At 42.8% G+C, this 16605-nt stretch overlaps 1 protein-coding gene across 3 annotated transcripts in view; it reads left to right on the top strand.

Moving 5' to 3' along the window:
• The window catches only part of zfhx3 (zinc finger homeobox 3), a 136123-nt gene that overhangs the window by 66536 nt on the left and 52982 nt on the right, over positions 1-16605 (top strand). For all 3 annotated transcript variants that reach the window (XM_034872511.1, XM_034872605.1, XM_034872435.1), the window contains one exon: positions 9988-10219. In XM_034872511.1, the coding sequence (XP_034728402.1) occupies positions 9988-10219 (232 nt within the window). The remainder of the gene's footprint in view (positions 1-9987; positions 10220-16605) is intronic.

The following is a 16605-nucleotide window of genomic DNA, read 5'->3' as shown; positions in this document are numbered from 1 at the left end:
GATACAGCTTTGTATTGCTTCAAACATGGCACAGAAACCGAGTTGTGCAGCTGGGAGTGAGAGAGCAGAGAGAAAAGGGGGGCGGAGAGACGAGAGGAACAGGAAGTTGATGGGAAAGTGATAGCTGTCTCCACCTGGAGTATAGCCTGAGCTGTGTGTTAGGAGGGAAAGCAAAGCCAAGCAAAGGAAAGAAGGGAGCCGCTGCATTTGACTCCTATACTTGACTCTGGTTTAGGTAAGTTTGGCTCTCATACCAAGTATAGCTAGCTAAACTGGTTAAACAATGGCACAATTCCTTGTTTACCTCACTCACTATCTATCCAGTCTATAAATTCTCAATCTGCCAGCTGTTTAATGTGTTATGTCATGTGGTAATGCCTTTGATTCCAACATGCCTCCGTTTGTAAATACAAGAGGCACTCAAAAGGCTGTGGTTTCTTTACAAGCATGGCGCCCCCGGCGCTTTGGTTGGGAATGCATGGAGAGGGAGAAAGATTGAAAGAGTAAGGGAGGGAGTGAGAGGTGGTTAGAAACTGTATACACTTCCCGTTGCTCTTCTGCCAACCCCTCTCCCTGCTGCCTCTGGTTGTGCAGGCAGGCAGTGAGTGAGAAATGTGAGAGGGAGGAGCGTATCTTCTCTCCTGGCTGAACACAGCACCGTAATTATGCACTTTTCAGCAGGTTTTACCTTTAACACTTTCCTCCCGGGTTTGAGATTAGTGCTCACCATGCTTGATTTACTGCACAATTACTGAACAAGAGCTCTATCTAATCAATAAACAGGAAGGGGAAAAGTGGTAGGCTTTGAAGTATAGTTTGAGATTTTTTGCACGATTGAGCAGTGTATATGGTGTAGCCAGTAAAGGCAGCTTGGCTGTGATGCCAGCCTGTGATATATCTATTATATCAGGCACGCCTCTTTGCTTTGCCAGCTTTCTAAGCCTCTTCACTGTGCTGAACTACTGGAGTGGAAAATGGCGTCTTTTTTTTCTGACGACTGCTTAACACAGAGGTCAGCAACAAATTGTCTAATAAGGACATTCCCCCAAAACATTAGATTAAAATCACAAGTTGTCCAATAAAAGTGGGGCTTAATGTGATCTTTTAGCTTACTTGCACAAGTTACATAAGACTGGATATAAGGCACTCTTGTGTGGGAGCTTGCTATGCCCTGTATTAAACGTCCCCAAATGGGCAGCCTGCACAATGACCTCCACGATGACACTTGCTAATGGCATGAGCAGTTATTTTTGGATGCTCCAAAGACCGGCCATCACAAGTCTTTCTGGGGCTTTGTAAAGCTTTTTGCCAGCGTGAGCAAAGCAATAGGTCTCTTCCAATTAGTCTGGTCTGTGTTTGATTTTTAGTTATGACAACTATATCTCAGCTGCAATTATGCTGCACTGGGAATGATGAGGGTTTAGGATATTGATCCTCAATTGATCACCCTGATCAATGAGCACTTTTGTTTCTTTTTTTTTTTCTTTTTTTTGAAAGTGGAGTTATGTGTTTTCCTTTGGCTAATGAGCTGGCCCAACAGAATGACCCTATAAAGAAATGTGTGTTAGCGAGGCACATGAGTATTAGTTATAGAGTTGGCCGTGCTCGTGGGAAGGGGGGGGGGGGCTGCACAGCACACAACACCATTTTTCAAAAGTGCACTACCTCCCTGTGGGCATAGGTCAGAGGCTATGATGGGTCTTATGAAGAACAAAAAATGAGCGTAGTGATTTTTTTTCACTGTAGAAAGACCTTGACACTATAAATAATCCAAATAATGGAAGCGATCATATTTTTCATCACACTTACAAATGTTTCGCTTTTTATCTCTAGTTTATAACACTAAAAGTGTGATGTCAGGCTTTCACTCATTAAAGTTGCAGCTTTTAGTTGCCCTGTATGGAAGAGTTAACAGGTAAAACTGGTGGGTGTTCGGCGTATGAATCCTTTGAATAACCCTCAACAGCATTTTCACTCCAACAAGGTACTTCATGTTCCATGCAAATAAGCCCACATATAGGCCCACTCTGTATATCACCTCCACTCAACCCCACTCATTAATTTTCATTTTAAGAAGAGGACCTCTCAAAGACCATGTTGCTCCTTTTGTTGGCGTAATGCTTCAAATAAAGATAGCAGTGTTAAATATTGACACTGGCAAAGCACATCATCACTGCTCTAAATTAGCTGGTGTCTCTAGGAAGCTTGTGCGAGGGCAGTGCATGAACAACAAAACATTTCCCCTTATGAGATCTCATACACCCTCTCCCCAAAACACATTTCTATGAATTTTACATACAAAGGGATACAGGATCGTCAGAAAACATACAGTGTTACAGCTATGACAGCCTTATCGCGTAGCCTGAAGCAGCAACCAATTATGTGGTAATAAAATATTTACACTACCAAACTGAGAACGCCAGGGGTGAAAGCTAGATAATACAAGCCTGAGGAGACTGTATTCTGTGTCTACTCTCTGCTGTTACGTCAGAGAAAAGGTAAAACAGGAGATCAGCTAATGACAATAGGCTTAGAAGCAAGAGCGTTGGCAGACCTGCAGTTCAGTAAGCATGGCTTTTGTTGACCCCTACTGCTGTGGGCACATTTAAGAGCTGTTTCTGGGTAACAGTAGCCCACAAAATGGGAAGAGGACATGTAATCGTAACATTGACTCTCTAGGTGTCATGTCAGACATGTAAAGTTTTACTTCCGGAATCCTTTTGATTTCTGATTGCTACGCCCTCGCAATAATATGGCAATGAATCTGCATTCCTGGCAGAGTGTGATGTTTGTTCTCGAGCACTAATTGTGTTTGGGTAATGTTCCTGCTCTGAATTTAATTCTCACTGACTGCATTAATCATTACAAGTGGTGTTTGCCTGTATCTTAATCCAACACCCTCCTATCCCCGACACAGCATCTCCCTCATTCTCTTACTCTTTTCACCTCCGCCTTCTCCAAACTGTTTTTTTTTTCATCTTTTGGCTCCATCTAGCAAGCTTTTTGCTGCCCACATTTGAGGTGGCTCCACAAGGCCATGCTGCCAATGTCATACCGGCAAGTCACAAATGAGTGGCAGTGAGGTGTTGGAGACTCTTGTCAGCCGTGTGAGGACAGGGGTGCCTCTGCCTTTAGCCTGCTAACACATACATGACCTACAGTAAAGCTGAGTCCAGATCTAGATAGTCAGTCCTTTGTTGAGAAGTAAAAGACTTGTCACACTGGCTGTGATTTGGATTTAAATCTTGCATGGCGGACCATTTTCTTAGCCAGTAGACAGGGAGTGGTTTTTAGCGTAATATTAGTGGCCTCTGGATGCAGTCATCTGGGTATACTTATGAAGAATACTCAGATACTGGGGTGGAGTAATGACAAGTTAGGTTGGTGTGTTTTCTCCACAGACTTGCGTGTTTCCTTAGTCTCTTATGAAAATCTAATTGTAGCCTTTACAGTTTTAGAGATATGCCTGTTAGCTAAAACAACTACTAGCAACATAACATCTGTTCTTTTCCTCCCTAATGTTAAGATTTATTATCGTTATAAGAGTTTTAGTAAAATAATGATGCAATTAACTATTATTCAAACATTCAATCTGAACATCTCAGCTAGCTGTGTGCCTCGTTTTTTGCTTAAATGAAAATAAAGTTCTTCCTCAGCCCTGTGCAGGTGATTATTGTCACTGCTGTCCGAAATGGAGGGTTGTGATGATGAGACAGTACACTTAATGGAGAGAAGGGCCATGGCAGGTCCTGATTTGCTCCATTCAGATGGTACCTTGCCAGTACACATGTCATCAAGTGTCTGTAACAGTTGTTTGGGTACCCCCATGGCTCCACCCTGTTCTCACCTCCTGTAGGCAAACTTATGGTATTGCAATTTTGGCAAGCTCCTCCCAGCATGTCTTTCATAAAAGCACCAGGAGGTTAAGCTGTTAATTAGCTACTGAAAGAGGAGGCCAACAGCTTGCTGTTAATTTGCCTTCCTCTTTTTTTTTCTTTTTTGGGGATTGACATCATTTCCTGCAGGTTTTGGATTCATCGCTGTGTGTCACAAAAGCAGGACCTAGCTCATTAAGAAGGGGGGGAAATGTGTTTATCTGGCTACGATTAGAAGTGCACATTATGTATGTATAGCCATGCTTATCCAAATGTTCTTAATGAGAGAGACCCTGGGCGCCAGTGTGGGGGTCCAGTGGGCATAGGCCCAGGCTCGTTATCACCACACAGGGCATTGATCTCTCTACCGCCCGCTTGCTCATCCTCCTCCTCTTGCCTTTTCAAAGACAGTGACTCGCACATGAATTATGCGGACACATTGATCAACTGATTGAGAGCTATTGTTTAGAGCCCTGGGTCATTATTGAAGGAGGGATTACCCAACTCTTGTTTTGTTCACGCGTATGGAAGAGTGTATTACTCAGCTCCTTGTCACAGCACATACTCCCCTTAGCTCGGCTTAGATTTGCAACGGCTACTTACACACTTACACACACTAAGCACATAGAGCAGCCTACACAATCAACATGGCCCAAATGACTGCCTGCATTGATTGCCTACCCTCTGCAATTATGTTCCCATTGTTTACTTTCTAGCATCTTACTCATTCAAATGGAATTCAATAATTATTGCTTTATTTAATGTTAAGTAAGTAAGAGTGGTGGGAGTGGAACACCAGTAGCTGTATTGTCTTTAAGTGTCTCTATGACCCTTCCCTAGCTACTTTGTTTCATAGGCCTCTGTTAAGTCATCCTCTCCAAGGACACCCACAGCGATCCATCTTTACCTCGCTATCCTCCCTTATGACACAGAGGTCCATTTTGTTTCTCTCTTCCCTTCCAGAGATAAATATGCAGCCTGTTTTTTATTCATCGGTTGAGATGCATCATTTCCACAGCAAGGCAGTCAAGGTTTGGGGTTTAAGACAGAGGGACAGGATGCGGTGGAGGGGTGGCAAGGATAAGGAACAGTAAAGGAGAAGAAAGGACAAGGGTGAAGATGCGGTTCACGAAGCAATAGGTAGGCAGTTTGAGTCTAGAATACACAGTCCCCTAATCCACAACCTAACTCTTAGGCATGTTGCAGCTTGCAGTGGCTAATTTAAAGCAACCACCATATTTGGCACCCAGTGGGGCCTCTGTGGTTTGAGCTGTTGTTCGTTCTGCTGGCAGACAGAGAAACAAAGGCCAAACTACGAGCACTCATTGACTCTAGTCACACCACAATTTCAGGGAAATCCCAGCGTGCAGATTTATGAGAACCAAGTCCCGAACAAACCTTTGCACATGTACGCATACATTGCTGCTGGGAAGAAAGGGGGTCATTCATTAACTAACAAATATATGTATTTTTCCTAATTTTTATTGAACTTATGCAGGATTTATAACCTTAAGTTACTAGGCAATAATTCGGCACCTATTTTTCAGATGCTTTCTTTTGGAAGCAACAGGATAGTAGGAAAAATACATACAGTATACTCCATAGCACATGCGTATGACCACAGTTGTCACTCAGTGATTAAGTCAAACAAAAGTGTTTTCTTCTCTCTTTGGTTGTGGTGTGTATTTCAACCCAGCAGGCACATTACATTGTCTACCTTCAGAGGGAAATACAGTTACCTCACTGGTTATGATTGCTTCCGTGACATCACTAGGTTTAAATAACAATAGTGCTGCTTGACTTACAGTATTCTAACACGTCTTAAGCCAAGATTTAGTTTTTACATTATCTTCCCAGGTGATAGGCAAAGTCTGACTTCTGCCTCTGTGATTTTAGATGATAAAATCTCATTTGTATTAGGAGACTGGTCTACTCTACTCCAGTGCATTGCATTTTGTGCAAGCCTCCCATTACACACACATACTTGTATACCAGCTTTTAGTGACGAGATTAGTGTGTGTGTGTGTGTGTGTGCGTGTGCGTGCGCGTGCGCGTGCGCGCGCGGGGGGGTGAACAGTTACAAAGCAATATCCCAATATCCAGGCAGATACTCTCACTGGCTCTCTTTTGGCAGCTCTCTTAGAATTGATAGCTATTTAGCTCACAGATAGTCATCTGTTTTAATGCATTAATTTTGTATTAACAGCACTGCCAGATTTAATGGCATAGAATTAGAGTATGATTGTAATGGTATGTGGCTGTGTGTGTGTGAGTCTGTATGTGTTCATGTTTGTGTGTGTATATTCCTGATGTCCCTTTTTGTCTATATTATTGTACGTGTTTGTTGCGTGTACATGCTGTATTATACAGCTCCATTGGGAGCCATTCTTTGGAATTACCGGCTCTCTGTCTCCCTTCCACCCTTCCAGTAATACCCACCTCTATCTTGTGTTAGTTGGACTCTCTCAGCAACCACACTGTTTTGTGTTAAAGGTGCACTTTTACTTTGCATTTAAGTGGATGGAAATGCAGATGTATGCAGTGCTCTGGGTGGGTGGTGAAACTGATACAGGCGTGTTTTACCCACTCAGAGGGCAAGGTGCACTGTAGAGTTGTGCGAGAGAGGATGGGGTGGTGCCCACACCGCCCCTGTCCCTCTTTACCTGAAAAAGCACAGAGCACTGCTTCAGCCTCCACAGAAAGAGATAAGGTGCTCCATGGAAGAGAGAGGCTTGAAAAACCATGATTGCATTTTTTAAACTATAAAAATCACCACAGTAAAAAATGAAGCTTATTTCATATTGCTTATTGGGCTTTTAAGGGGAAGAACTTCTTTCAAAATGTATAAAACAACAAAAATAGTTCAGTATAATCCAGGCCAATCTAGCCGGCCTCAGTTTGTACTGTAGCGGATTGCAAAGGACTTGCATCTTTCTTTTAAAACATTGCTGTATCACAACTGAAGTATTTGTAATGTGTCTGTGTGATCTTATCTGTTAAATCAGACCACTCATGGAGTACATCCACATCCACACAGAATATCTCCCATGCCCAATAGCTGTTGAGTACATCACTGCATTCTCGGCGGTCACACATTTATACTTGCTCAGCTGTATCTCCTATATGACTGCTGTAAATTCCCAGACAGTTCTGTGGTATTGAATCATTGCCACTGACCCAGCCAGCTTCCCCCCATTATGCTCCACAGCTCCCCTCCTGTTGGGGCCTTGATATGGCGCTTAGAAACCCCAGACTCGGGCCGATCAATTCCTCTCAGCTCAACATGACTTTTTCATTAAGCCGCCAAATTCCTGCACTCCAGTTGGAGGTGATTTATCAAGTATAGGCGCTTCATTTCGGGTTCATAGGAAACAGACATAGGTCCTGTCTCATGCATTATTATGTTTCACATTTAAAGTGTGTGTGTGTGTGTTTGTGTGTTTGTGTGTGTGTGTGTGTGTGTGTGTGTGTGTGTGTGTGTGTGTGAGAGAGAGCGTGCCTGCAGAACCAGAGAGGGCGATGTACTGCTAGTTTACTGTCTCCATACTGTGTGTGCTCTTAGCTATAATCCTATGGATAATTCCTACGGAATCCGGTGAGAATTCATGTTAGATAGAGCTAGTGCGTGTGAAGATCAGAGGGGTTTTGCACTCATGGGCCACGCTATTCTCTTCTCTGAGGCCACCTTACTGATCACTCGTTGGTTTGATCTCTTCACCTCGTTCACTGACTCTAAAATGCCCCAGACTGCGTTGGGTCATGGCGGTTCAGAGCTGGTGAAAGTGTTGTTTTACAGGTGTAACTGTTTGACATTGTAGACTGAGCTACAAGCACTGGGGCAGGCACATTTTGGCTCTGTTGAGGCCATCTTCCTGGCCAGTCAGGTTTATAGTGAATTACGGCCGATTCAGGGGCAGGCGGTCTCAGGTTCACTCCTATATAAACCTTGTGCTTTTTATGGGAAACTATAAAACTCCCAGGATTTTTTTCCTCCTGAGACTAGCTTTGAAGTTTTGGTCAGGTGCTGTCATTTTTTTTTTTTTTTTACTTGTCTTCTTGTGGATTTTTGGAGCCTTGAGTCATTTGCAAAAAGAACTTATTTTTTTAAATTCAAGACATCTGCTATGAGTAAAAGCAGTTTGCATGATGGATTTTGTGTTATCTATAACTGAATCTGTCTCTCAGGTTTCTCTCTACCTTAGTTGATGCAGTATTTGTGCATGGAGGAAAATGAGGAGGAGAAGGAAAGCTCCCACAATATCCAGCAACACCTATTCATGACATCTTGGATGGCTTAAAACGAGGCGAGAAAGGAGAGCACACAGAGACACAGAGCCTTTTACAATCACCTAATAACTCTATTACACCACGCTGTGGGGCTCACAAAAAGGAGAGAGAAAAAAAAACTCCTGTTCCTTTTCCTGGAAGCGGTGTCTTAATGCACATTTTACGTGTAGAAGTGAGAAATATGAAACCAAAGAGAATGAAACACAATAGCTCAGAAAACCCCATAGCAATATTACAATAATGCCAGAAAATTAAACATTAGGAGAAAGGGACAAGAGAATTTTAGGGAAACATAATATTATTATGACTTTTTTTTTACCAGCCTGTCAACACCTGATTTAGATGTAATGTGGTTAAAAGTCTTATGTTTCCATTGCTTTTACATTTTTCCAGCCAACCAAACACGCCGTTCAGTGCAGGAGAGGATAGTTCAGTTATTTCTTGGTGAATGGTTCAGTTTTCTAAAACTGTCTAAATGCAAGCCTAATGTGTAAAGTAAATAAGGGCAAGGCTTATACTAAATGAAGAAGTGATAATAAAAAATACTGTGTAGACCTAAGTTTAAGCATATCAAAATTAGTTGCTTCTTACTGCAAGTTAATATCCACCAGTGCATTTTACCCTGTTTAGAAACAGCAGATGTTATTAATTAATTTAATATTAAATGTAAAATTATTGTAATAAAATATTTTGGATTAACAACACACTAAAATATTCAATATTTTTAATATATTACATTTTTTTTTGTTATCTCAGCATGCCCTACAGGGGACATGGGTGTCAAGACGGTTACAGTTACAAAGAGGAAAACTTTTGGTGATTGACATTGATTGCAGCCACAGACATCCAAAGCAAGACAACAGTATTTGATATTGGGAGCAACACGACAGGCATGACACAAGTGGCCATACCGAGTCTGGGGCTTTCATTGTAAACATGCAGAAACAATCAGCGTGATGCTTTAGGATAGTGGTCAATAACTGTGATGCTCGCACCAGGCCCAGCCATATTGTGTTGGTCTTGCTTCATTGATTGAGCCATGCAGGAGATAATTAGACTGGAGCTCTGTGGTGTGACAAGAGGTTGTGGTGGTATGGTGTCACTACAGGGCGTTAGGCATGTTGTGACACTGCAGAGGGTGGGCTGAAATTGGTACTAGGTCTGCTGTTGCATCTTGGTGGAAGTGCTGGGGTTGACAGGTCAATAGTGCTGATGCTCCCGTTCTTTGAAGGTTGTCCTCCTGTTGTGGAATGTTCCAGATTTCTCTCAGAGTGTACTACATCCCCCTCCTGCCTCACCATTGACTTTGCCTTTCTTTCTCTATGAGGGAGTGAGGATTTAACTCACCATGATCAATATTTAGTATCCCATGCGTGAAACAAGCAGATGTTTGGAGTTTCCTTTTCAGAGACGGGAGGCTTCTGTTGAGTGAAGGGGATCAATGCTCCCTTCCGTCTGTGAGGCTGTAGACCCACGGCTTCTGAAGGCGGGCTGATGTGATTCCTGCCCACCGTTGGGCCCCTGAGATTTGCGTGCCTCACAGGCCTCTTCTGTCGTGTTAGCCCACTGAAACAGACACTCATGCAGACAAAGTGCGCAGTCCAAACAGTTGTCCTGAAGTCGAAGAGGTCTGGATGTTAAACAACAGGGCTGTGATTGGGAATTGATTTGTTCATTTGCCAACTGTTTGAGTGAAAGTGAGTTGGTGGTGCCTAGCCAGCTGTCTGCCATCTACAATAACCTCGTTCTCTCTTTTTCCCACTCTCTCTTCTTCTGTGTTCCTTTCTTTCTCTATCTCTCTCTCTCTCTTCGTTCTCTACCACAGCACCTGCAGCAGCACGAAAACGCAGTAGAGGGTGATGCCTGCTACTACCATTGTGTGTTGTGTAACTACTCGACCAAGGCCAAGCTCAACCTGATCCAGCATGTGCGCTCCATGAAGCACCAGCGCAGTGAGAGTCTCAGAAAGCTGCAGCGCTTGCAGAAGGGGCTGCCGGAGGAGGAGGAGGACCTCAGCTCCATCTTCACCATTCGCAAATGCTCTTCTTCAGATACAGGTCAGAACCTGCTCATGTGGCCCTTTTCTTAGTATCCCTTTATGTGCGTCCGGCTTTGTTTTACTCTCTTGATCTCTCTACCTATGCTCCACTGTCTCTTGTACACATAAACATACATTCATCCATTCCACTTAGGTGTTTTATGTGCCTGAGCTGTCAAAATGTGCGTACACAATGTGTAACTCACTTCGGTTTTTGTTTTTGTGTTTGTGATACAAAAAACACAGAAATATGAAACACGAATGTGCATTACTATTTCAGATAGGACGAACGGTACATTACACCACTAAGTATGACTTTTACTTTGATAGAGCCGAATGAAATTGTAGCTAAATTGAAGAAAGGGGTTCACATTGTGAGAGACAATTTAAAACAACATTTCTGGGATCTCAATTTGATTCAAACAACTTTATTTTTCAAACAATTGTATATTAAATTTTGATACGATTTTAGGTACATGTCATTTGCACAAGATATTCCTGCCTTCAGCAGTAAAAGCAGAGATCTGGGAGCTGTTCTTTTTGAGCCAACCAAGACATATTGAGACAGGGCATTAAGGCAAGAGGAGGAGGAGGAGCCGGACTACAGCAGCAGCTCCAGCAACGACAACAAGAACACCACAACACAGACACTACAGCTACAATAACAGTGGCATGGCTGAAACAAAGTGCCTTGGCTGCTCATTTATTATCAACTGATTAGGAAGCGTGAGCTGTGGTCAATTAACACCGTTTCTTAGCAGAGATTTGGTTTTCCAATGACTTTAACTCCTATGCCCTGACAAAGGGGCTCTATTGTGTGTCCCTCCAAGAGGGAACCATTACTTCCCTCGCACACATACTCGCTGTCTATGTAATGCAGGGGGGGGGGGGCAGCCTGTGAAGATGCTTTGTTCCAAGGAGGCAGGGATAATGAAGCCGGCGGCCGGGAAATTGCGCAAAAGGCAGTCACAGATCTGAAGCAAATCATTAGAGAACATATTTAGCTGAGCAATTAGGGACAATTAAGCTTTCTGCTCGCTGCACTCCAAATATGTTAATGACTACAGTACAGTGGACAAGGGAACATGCAAAGGCAATAAGAAGGGCCATTTAGTATAAAATGGTTGGGAGTTGGGAGTTTACTTTTTGTGTTCAGACAGGAGGAGTTTTTTTAAATTTTTATTTTCAGTAGATGTGTTTATCAGTCCCTTTTTTCTATTTTAACCTTTGATGTGCTAGATGTCATGTTTGTGCCAGGATCTGAGCTTGGGCCCCTGCAGTGGGGCTGTGTGTGGCTAGTTTCATTACATGCACACACAGACACACACACATACACACACACACACACACACACACACACACACAAACACACACGTAAACAAGGAGACAGGGGTTACTCCCCTGCAGTTTTGTCAAATTACAATAACTCTTTCTGCTCTTTTACAACAATCTGTAGACAGATACACATGTATAAACAGATACACATGTATAAACACACAATTAATTATTATTATCCATTACTATTTAGATCTAATTCATTGTTTTCAATCCAACACTACTTCCATTTGTTTGTTTTTGGAAAAGAAAAGGCATCTTGATCAAATTACTTCAATTATGATCAAACCTCTTTATCTGTAATCGTTAGCTCTTAAATAGCTGACTCCACACCTCTCACTTCTACCATTTCACACCCCAGATGCCTTGTTCCAAAAGCCTCAGCTGCGCCGGTCCACCTCACAGCCCCACCCCTCCACTGTAGAGCTTAACCATTCCCTCCCAGTGTAATATTTAATTTCCTCTGTGCGAGCTCTTCTGTGGCACAGGGCTCTTTTGTGGTTGAGGCATAGTTGCTAAATTGGTGGAACGTTCCCTGGATTGTTAAAACAAAGTTGCCCCTTGGATTTCTGGGTCACCTAGACAGTAATTCCCTTGCCTGCTGCTGTTCTGTGATCCTGTGAGTGGTCCTCTGCTCGTGTTAGGTGCTGGACTTGTAGCCTGCTTCGGATTTTTTCACAAAACATAGAAAGCCTTTTTCCCACTAAAATTCTCATAACTATCATCACGTAACAGCATTACGCGCAGACGTGGTATAAAAGGGTAGTATGGGATAATTCTTTAAAAAGATTTCTAGAATCCCTCCATTACAAGAATGTAAGTCAACCGATACCTTTCTATGACAGCAATGGAATGAAATTAGGCCAGGTCATGCATGATCTGGTTCGTTTTAAACTTTACGTTGCATTTTAATGCCCCTTATGAAGATGCAGCAGACTGTAGGGATTTGGCTCCACATATATCCTCTGGACTGAGTGTCCGAGGAGAGCAAGGGCAGCAAAAAAAATAGGTTTCTTTCCAATTAGTCTAACACAGGGATAAAAGGCTTGCATTGTTTTAATTCTTGCTCAAACTGAAAATGTGCTGCTTAGGCATGTTTCTCTGTGGCCACACCTCCATTTGTCTTCCTTAACCCTTTATCTGTGGAGAAACAAAGGGGGCCACAGAGGGCCGCAGCCCCACACAGCTGCCCTGTGTGCAGAGATCACTGAATAAAACTCAGCCCTGACTTGCACCTATGCACTGTCTGCACCAGGGCTAGCCTTCTGGTTTAAAGGTAATGTTTAAGCTCCCATGAAGCATTCACTTGTGAGGACAGCTGGCTTGACAGGACAAAATAAATTTTAGTTTTAGTGGTTGCAGAGGAAAAGTAAAATCCAGTGGCAAGGTTTTAACAAGTATAGGGGTTTATTGTGACTGCTGACAAAGTAAAGTATCAGGATGTATAGGTATGAGAGAGACGAATATATGGAGATTAAGAGAAAACTGTGAGCAACAGATGCAAAATAAGTGGGGGAAACAAGTTTGGAGAGTTTGCGTGTGGGAGCTGGTGTGACACTTTAGCGTATGATGACCCTATTTCGTATGAATGATGCTCACCAGGACATGTAGCTCAATGACATATTGAGGTTTCTCATTTCTTAACATTTAATTGACAAAAGTTGAGCGTACAACAGAATGAGCTCAAGCCTTTTAAAATGGGCAAAAATCTAAAATGCATTGAAGGGTGGATTCCCTTGTGCAAGATATGTTTGCTGTGTTTAGTGTGTGTGTGTGTGAGATAGAGAGAAAGAGAGAGAGAGAGAAAGAGAGAGAGATACAGGCAAGAACATTTTATAAGGGTAAAATGTTAGTATTTTTCAGTGGTGGTTTACTTGTGTGTTTTTATATGTATGTGTATGGAGGAGGCAGAAATGGAGAACAAACGTGGTTGACAGCATGGATTAGCTCCTGCTGTAAATCTGCCTCAGTCACAGATGGCAGGCCCTTGATCGCTGGGCTGTGACGGCTTGGCTCTCATCGCAGGAGGAAATCCCTGTCTGTGAGTCTAGGAGTCTGGGAAGGAGAAGGCTGGGGCTGCCTGGGCCGCCACCAGTCATTGTCTCCCGTTGGTGTCGACACACAGGCCTGAGTATTCAAGGGCGAAGACTGGCCCGGGAAGGGTCATCTTACTTTGACTTTGCAGTTGTTTCATCCACCCCATGGTGAGAGCTTGTAAGTGGAACTTAAGCCTGTAGTTTAGATCAGCGGTACTTTTAATGACCAGTTTGAGAAACTGGGCAGGGGAGCTGTGTGCATTATTAAATGGAAATGAGACGAAAGGATGCATACAAATTACTGCATAATAGGTGTATCCAAAATGAGATCCATTGCTTGTTTCGCTAAAAGGGGTGCGCTTTCAGGGTCACACAACTAATAGTAAGGCCTGTCCTGACAACAGAGGCATTTTTCTTCCCTCCCCACATGTCTCCCTCTTCCTCTCTGCCTCATGCATAATTCTTGCGCCACTCTGAAAAAGCTGGAAAATGGGCTGGGACATGGAAAATGCACTAATAAAGCAAGCACTCATATTTTAGGAACCCTGCAGCTCACGTTGAGATTCAATGATAACAGACAGGATGTAATGTAATGAAGTCTGTCAAAATTACTATTACAAACATCTAATATGCATTATATTCATCCATGCCTTCATCCTTTTGTCTTATCCTCTGCTTTTAACCACTATCTTGCAACATATGAACAGGGCTTACTCTCCCCTGCTATTATACCCGTCGAGTGGCTGCTTAAGCCAGGTAAAATCAGAGGTGAGCCAGGCCACGCTCTGATAGCATGCAAGGGCCATAGTCTGAGCCTTTGCTCCCCATGGGCCAAAATCAAAACAGACGGTAGCCATTTCTGGAATGTCCTCCTTTATTCATGCTTGTTAAAATGCAAAGTAAACCTTTCCAGAAACAGGATATTATAGCCCCTAACCACCAGACCCTTTCTACATGCCACATTATGGGCAATCTGAAAGTAAGTTGTATAGACAGACACTGCTGCAATGCACTTTTAATAAAGGCTGTTATTGCCCTGGTGATACAGAGTGGATATGAGGATGAGGACTGTGCAGGCCTGGATGAGTACAGTCCCAGAGGGCCCGCTGCTCAGTCAGTCCTCCGTCAGTCGCTTGCCTTCTAATCCCTGTCCAGAGGGCATCGAGGCAGCATAGGAAATTGTTTGCTGTCCATAGAACGTGCCAGGATATTCATAAATACATTACTTTTCATTTTGAAATATTACAAAAGACTAGACGTTTATTAAAAAGCCAAAATGATGGCTTTATAGATTTTCCAGTTGTGTATCAGCGTTGATATGACTCTCTGCTCTAACTAACACAAGCAAGTCTTTTCTCTCTGTGTGCCCCCTGCTTTATGGACACGCTTGGTATAAATTCCTCTCCTGGCTCATCCTGTAATAGCAGATTGACCAAAAAGCCACCATGTTATTCTGGGATGGGCTGTGAATAAAAATGTCTTCTGTCCAGATTTTTACCTCCCCTTCTTTATGAACCCTCATTCTGTAAATACTGGCTGGCTTTGCCCCCAGGCTGGAAGGTGGGTAAAGTCTGGCTCCTGGTTGTGCCAGCCTGTCCAACATCTCCAGCTTTGAGGAGAAGAGGGGCGGCATAAATGTCAAAGATGAGTGTTTATATGCAGAAAGAAAGAGAGAATAGGAAAACTGATGAAAGGTAATGAGGACAAGTTAAGTCATGCTAATGAACTTCATGACATGAACTCTTTTAACGCAGAATTTTTATTCATGCTGAGTTTGCCTAGTGTGTGCCCTGTATGTTTCATGCCCTGTGTGGGATTTCACTGTCAGTTATATCATGTAGGTGTAAAAATGCGCTAGATTTTATTTTGCAAACTCGCATACCCATAAATGAGCACACACATAGGTGTCCACTTTGAGAATCCGGCCATGTGTGGGTGCGAGAGGCTCTCCCTGTCATCAAGCCCATTTTCAGAGGAGACTGGCAGCACATTATAATATTGGTTTCCCTCTCTCCTGTCATTACCAGACACTCTCCTTGAAAGCTGATCCAAAAGATAGACAGTCCATCAGGAGACAGTCATCTCATTTGTACTTACTAAACGTGTTAATGAGTTCTATTTTCAGGCCTATAGGATTTGCTGCTGGATATTGGAGCAGAGGTGGTGATCGGTGGTGTGAGGTGCTGGATTGCAGGATCAGGAGGAACTGCTGAGGGAGGGGAAGGAGGTAATGCAGTAGCCCTGCTACCCCTCATGTCACTCACAAAGATTGACCACAGCCTCCGCAGGGGCTGTCAGTTAGGGCCGAGGGCGGGAAGTCTGTGGTTAAAGACAGACACAGCTAGTGGAGAGAATAGATTGGGTGACAAAGACATAATGGGTTTAGTTATAGCAGCAGGCATGTTGCTGCCATACAGGTAAATGAGATGAAAGAGAAACAAGTCAATTTAAGATGAAGGAGCAAAACATAGTTTCTACTCTTTACTGATAGATTTGTGTTTGATAAAGCATAGGACTAATACTGTTTGGTCTTCTATTGCAAAATATTTTCAATACAGTTAGAGGTTAGTGTGAAATGTGGTTGACTTTTCTCATTAGATAATATGATGCAGGGTTTTGTCAACCAATACTTGGACAAATTCTTCTCCACAAGTGTAACTAACACAACTCAAATGGCACTTTTAATGTGATTACAGTTACAAAGAGACAGTTTTGTCCGTGCCTCATTATCAAACCCACTTTGGTTTATTGTCTTTGTCATAGAATACATACCCAGCACATTTTCTACAATGCACTGGTTCATAAAAGAGCTTGCATTTGTTTGCAATACAGTGGAGGTACAGGTTATCTTGTGTGACTTTTCTTTAATGGTAAAACGTAGTAGTTGTAATATTTTACTTTTTTTAATGTTTTTTTGCACGCCTCTCACTTGACCTGTAGCCTAAAGCGGACATTACCATCTTACATCAAGCGTGTTTTAATCGATGATATTGATTGTAGTGCCTGTGTATGCCAGGTAGTCTAGGAACTAGAA

The sequence above is a fragment of the Etheostoma cragini genome, chromosome 1 (genome assembly GCF_013103735.1).
Source record: "Etheostoma cragini isolate CJK2018 chromosome 1, CSU_Ecrag_1.0, whole genome shotgun sequence".
NCBI classification, from domain to species: Eukaryota; Metazoa; Chordata; class Actinopteri; order Perciformes; family Percidae; genus Etheostoma; species Etheostoma cragini.
Note: the sequence above shows the minus strand (reverse complement) of the source record. Positions and strands in the feature narration are given on the sequence as shown.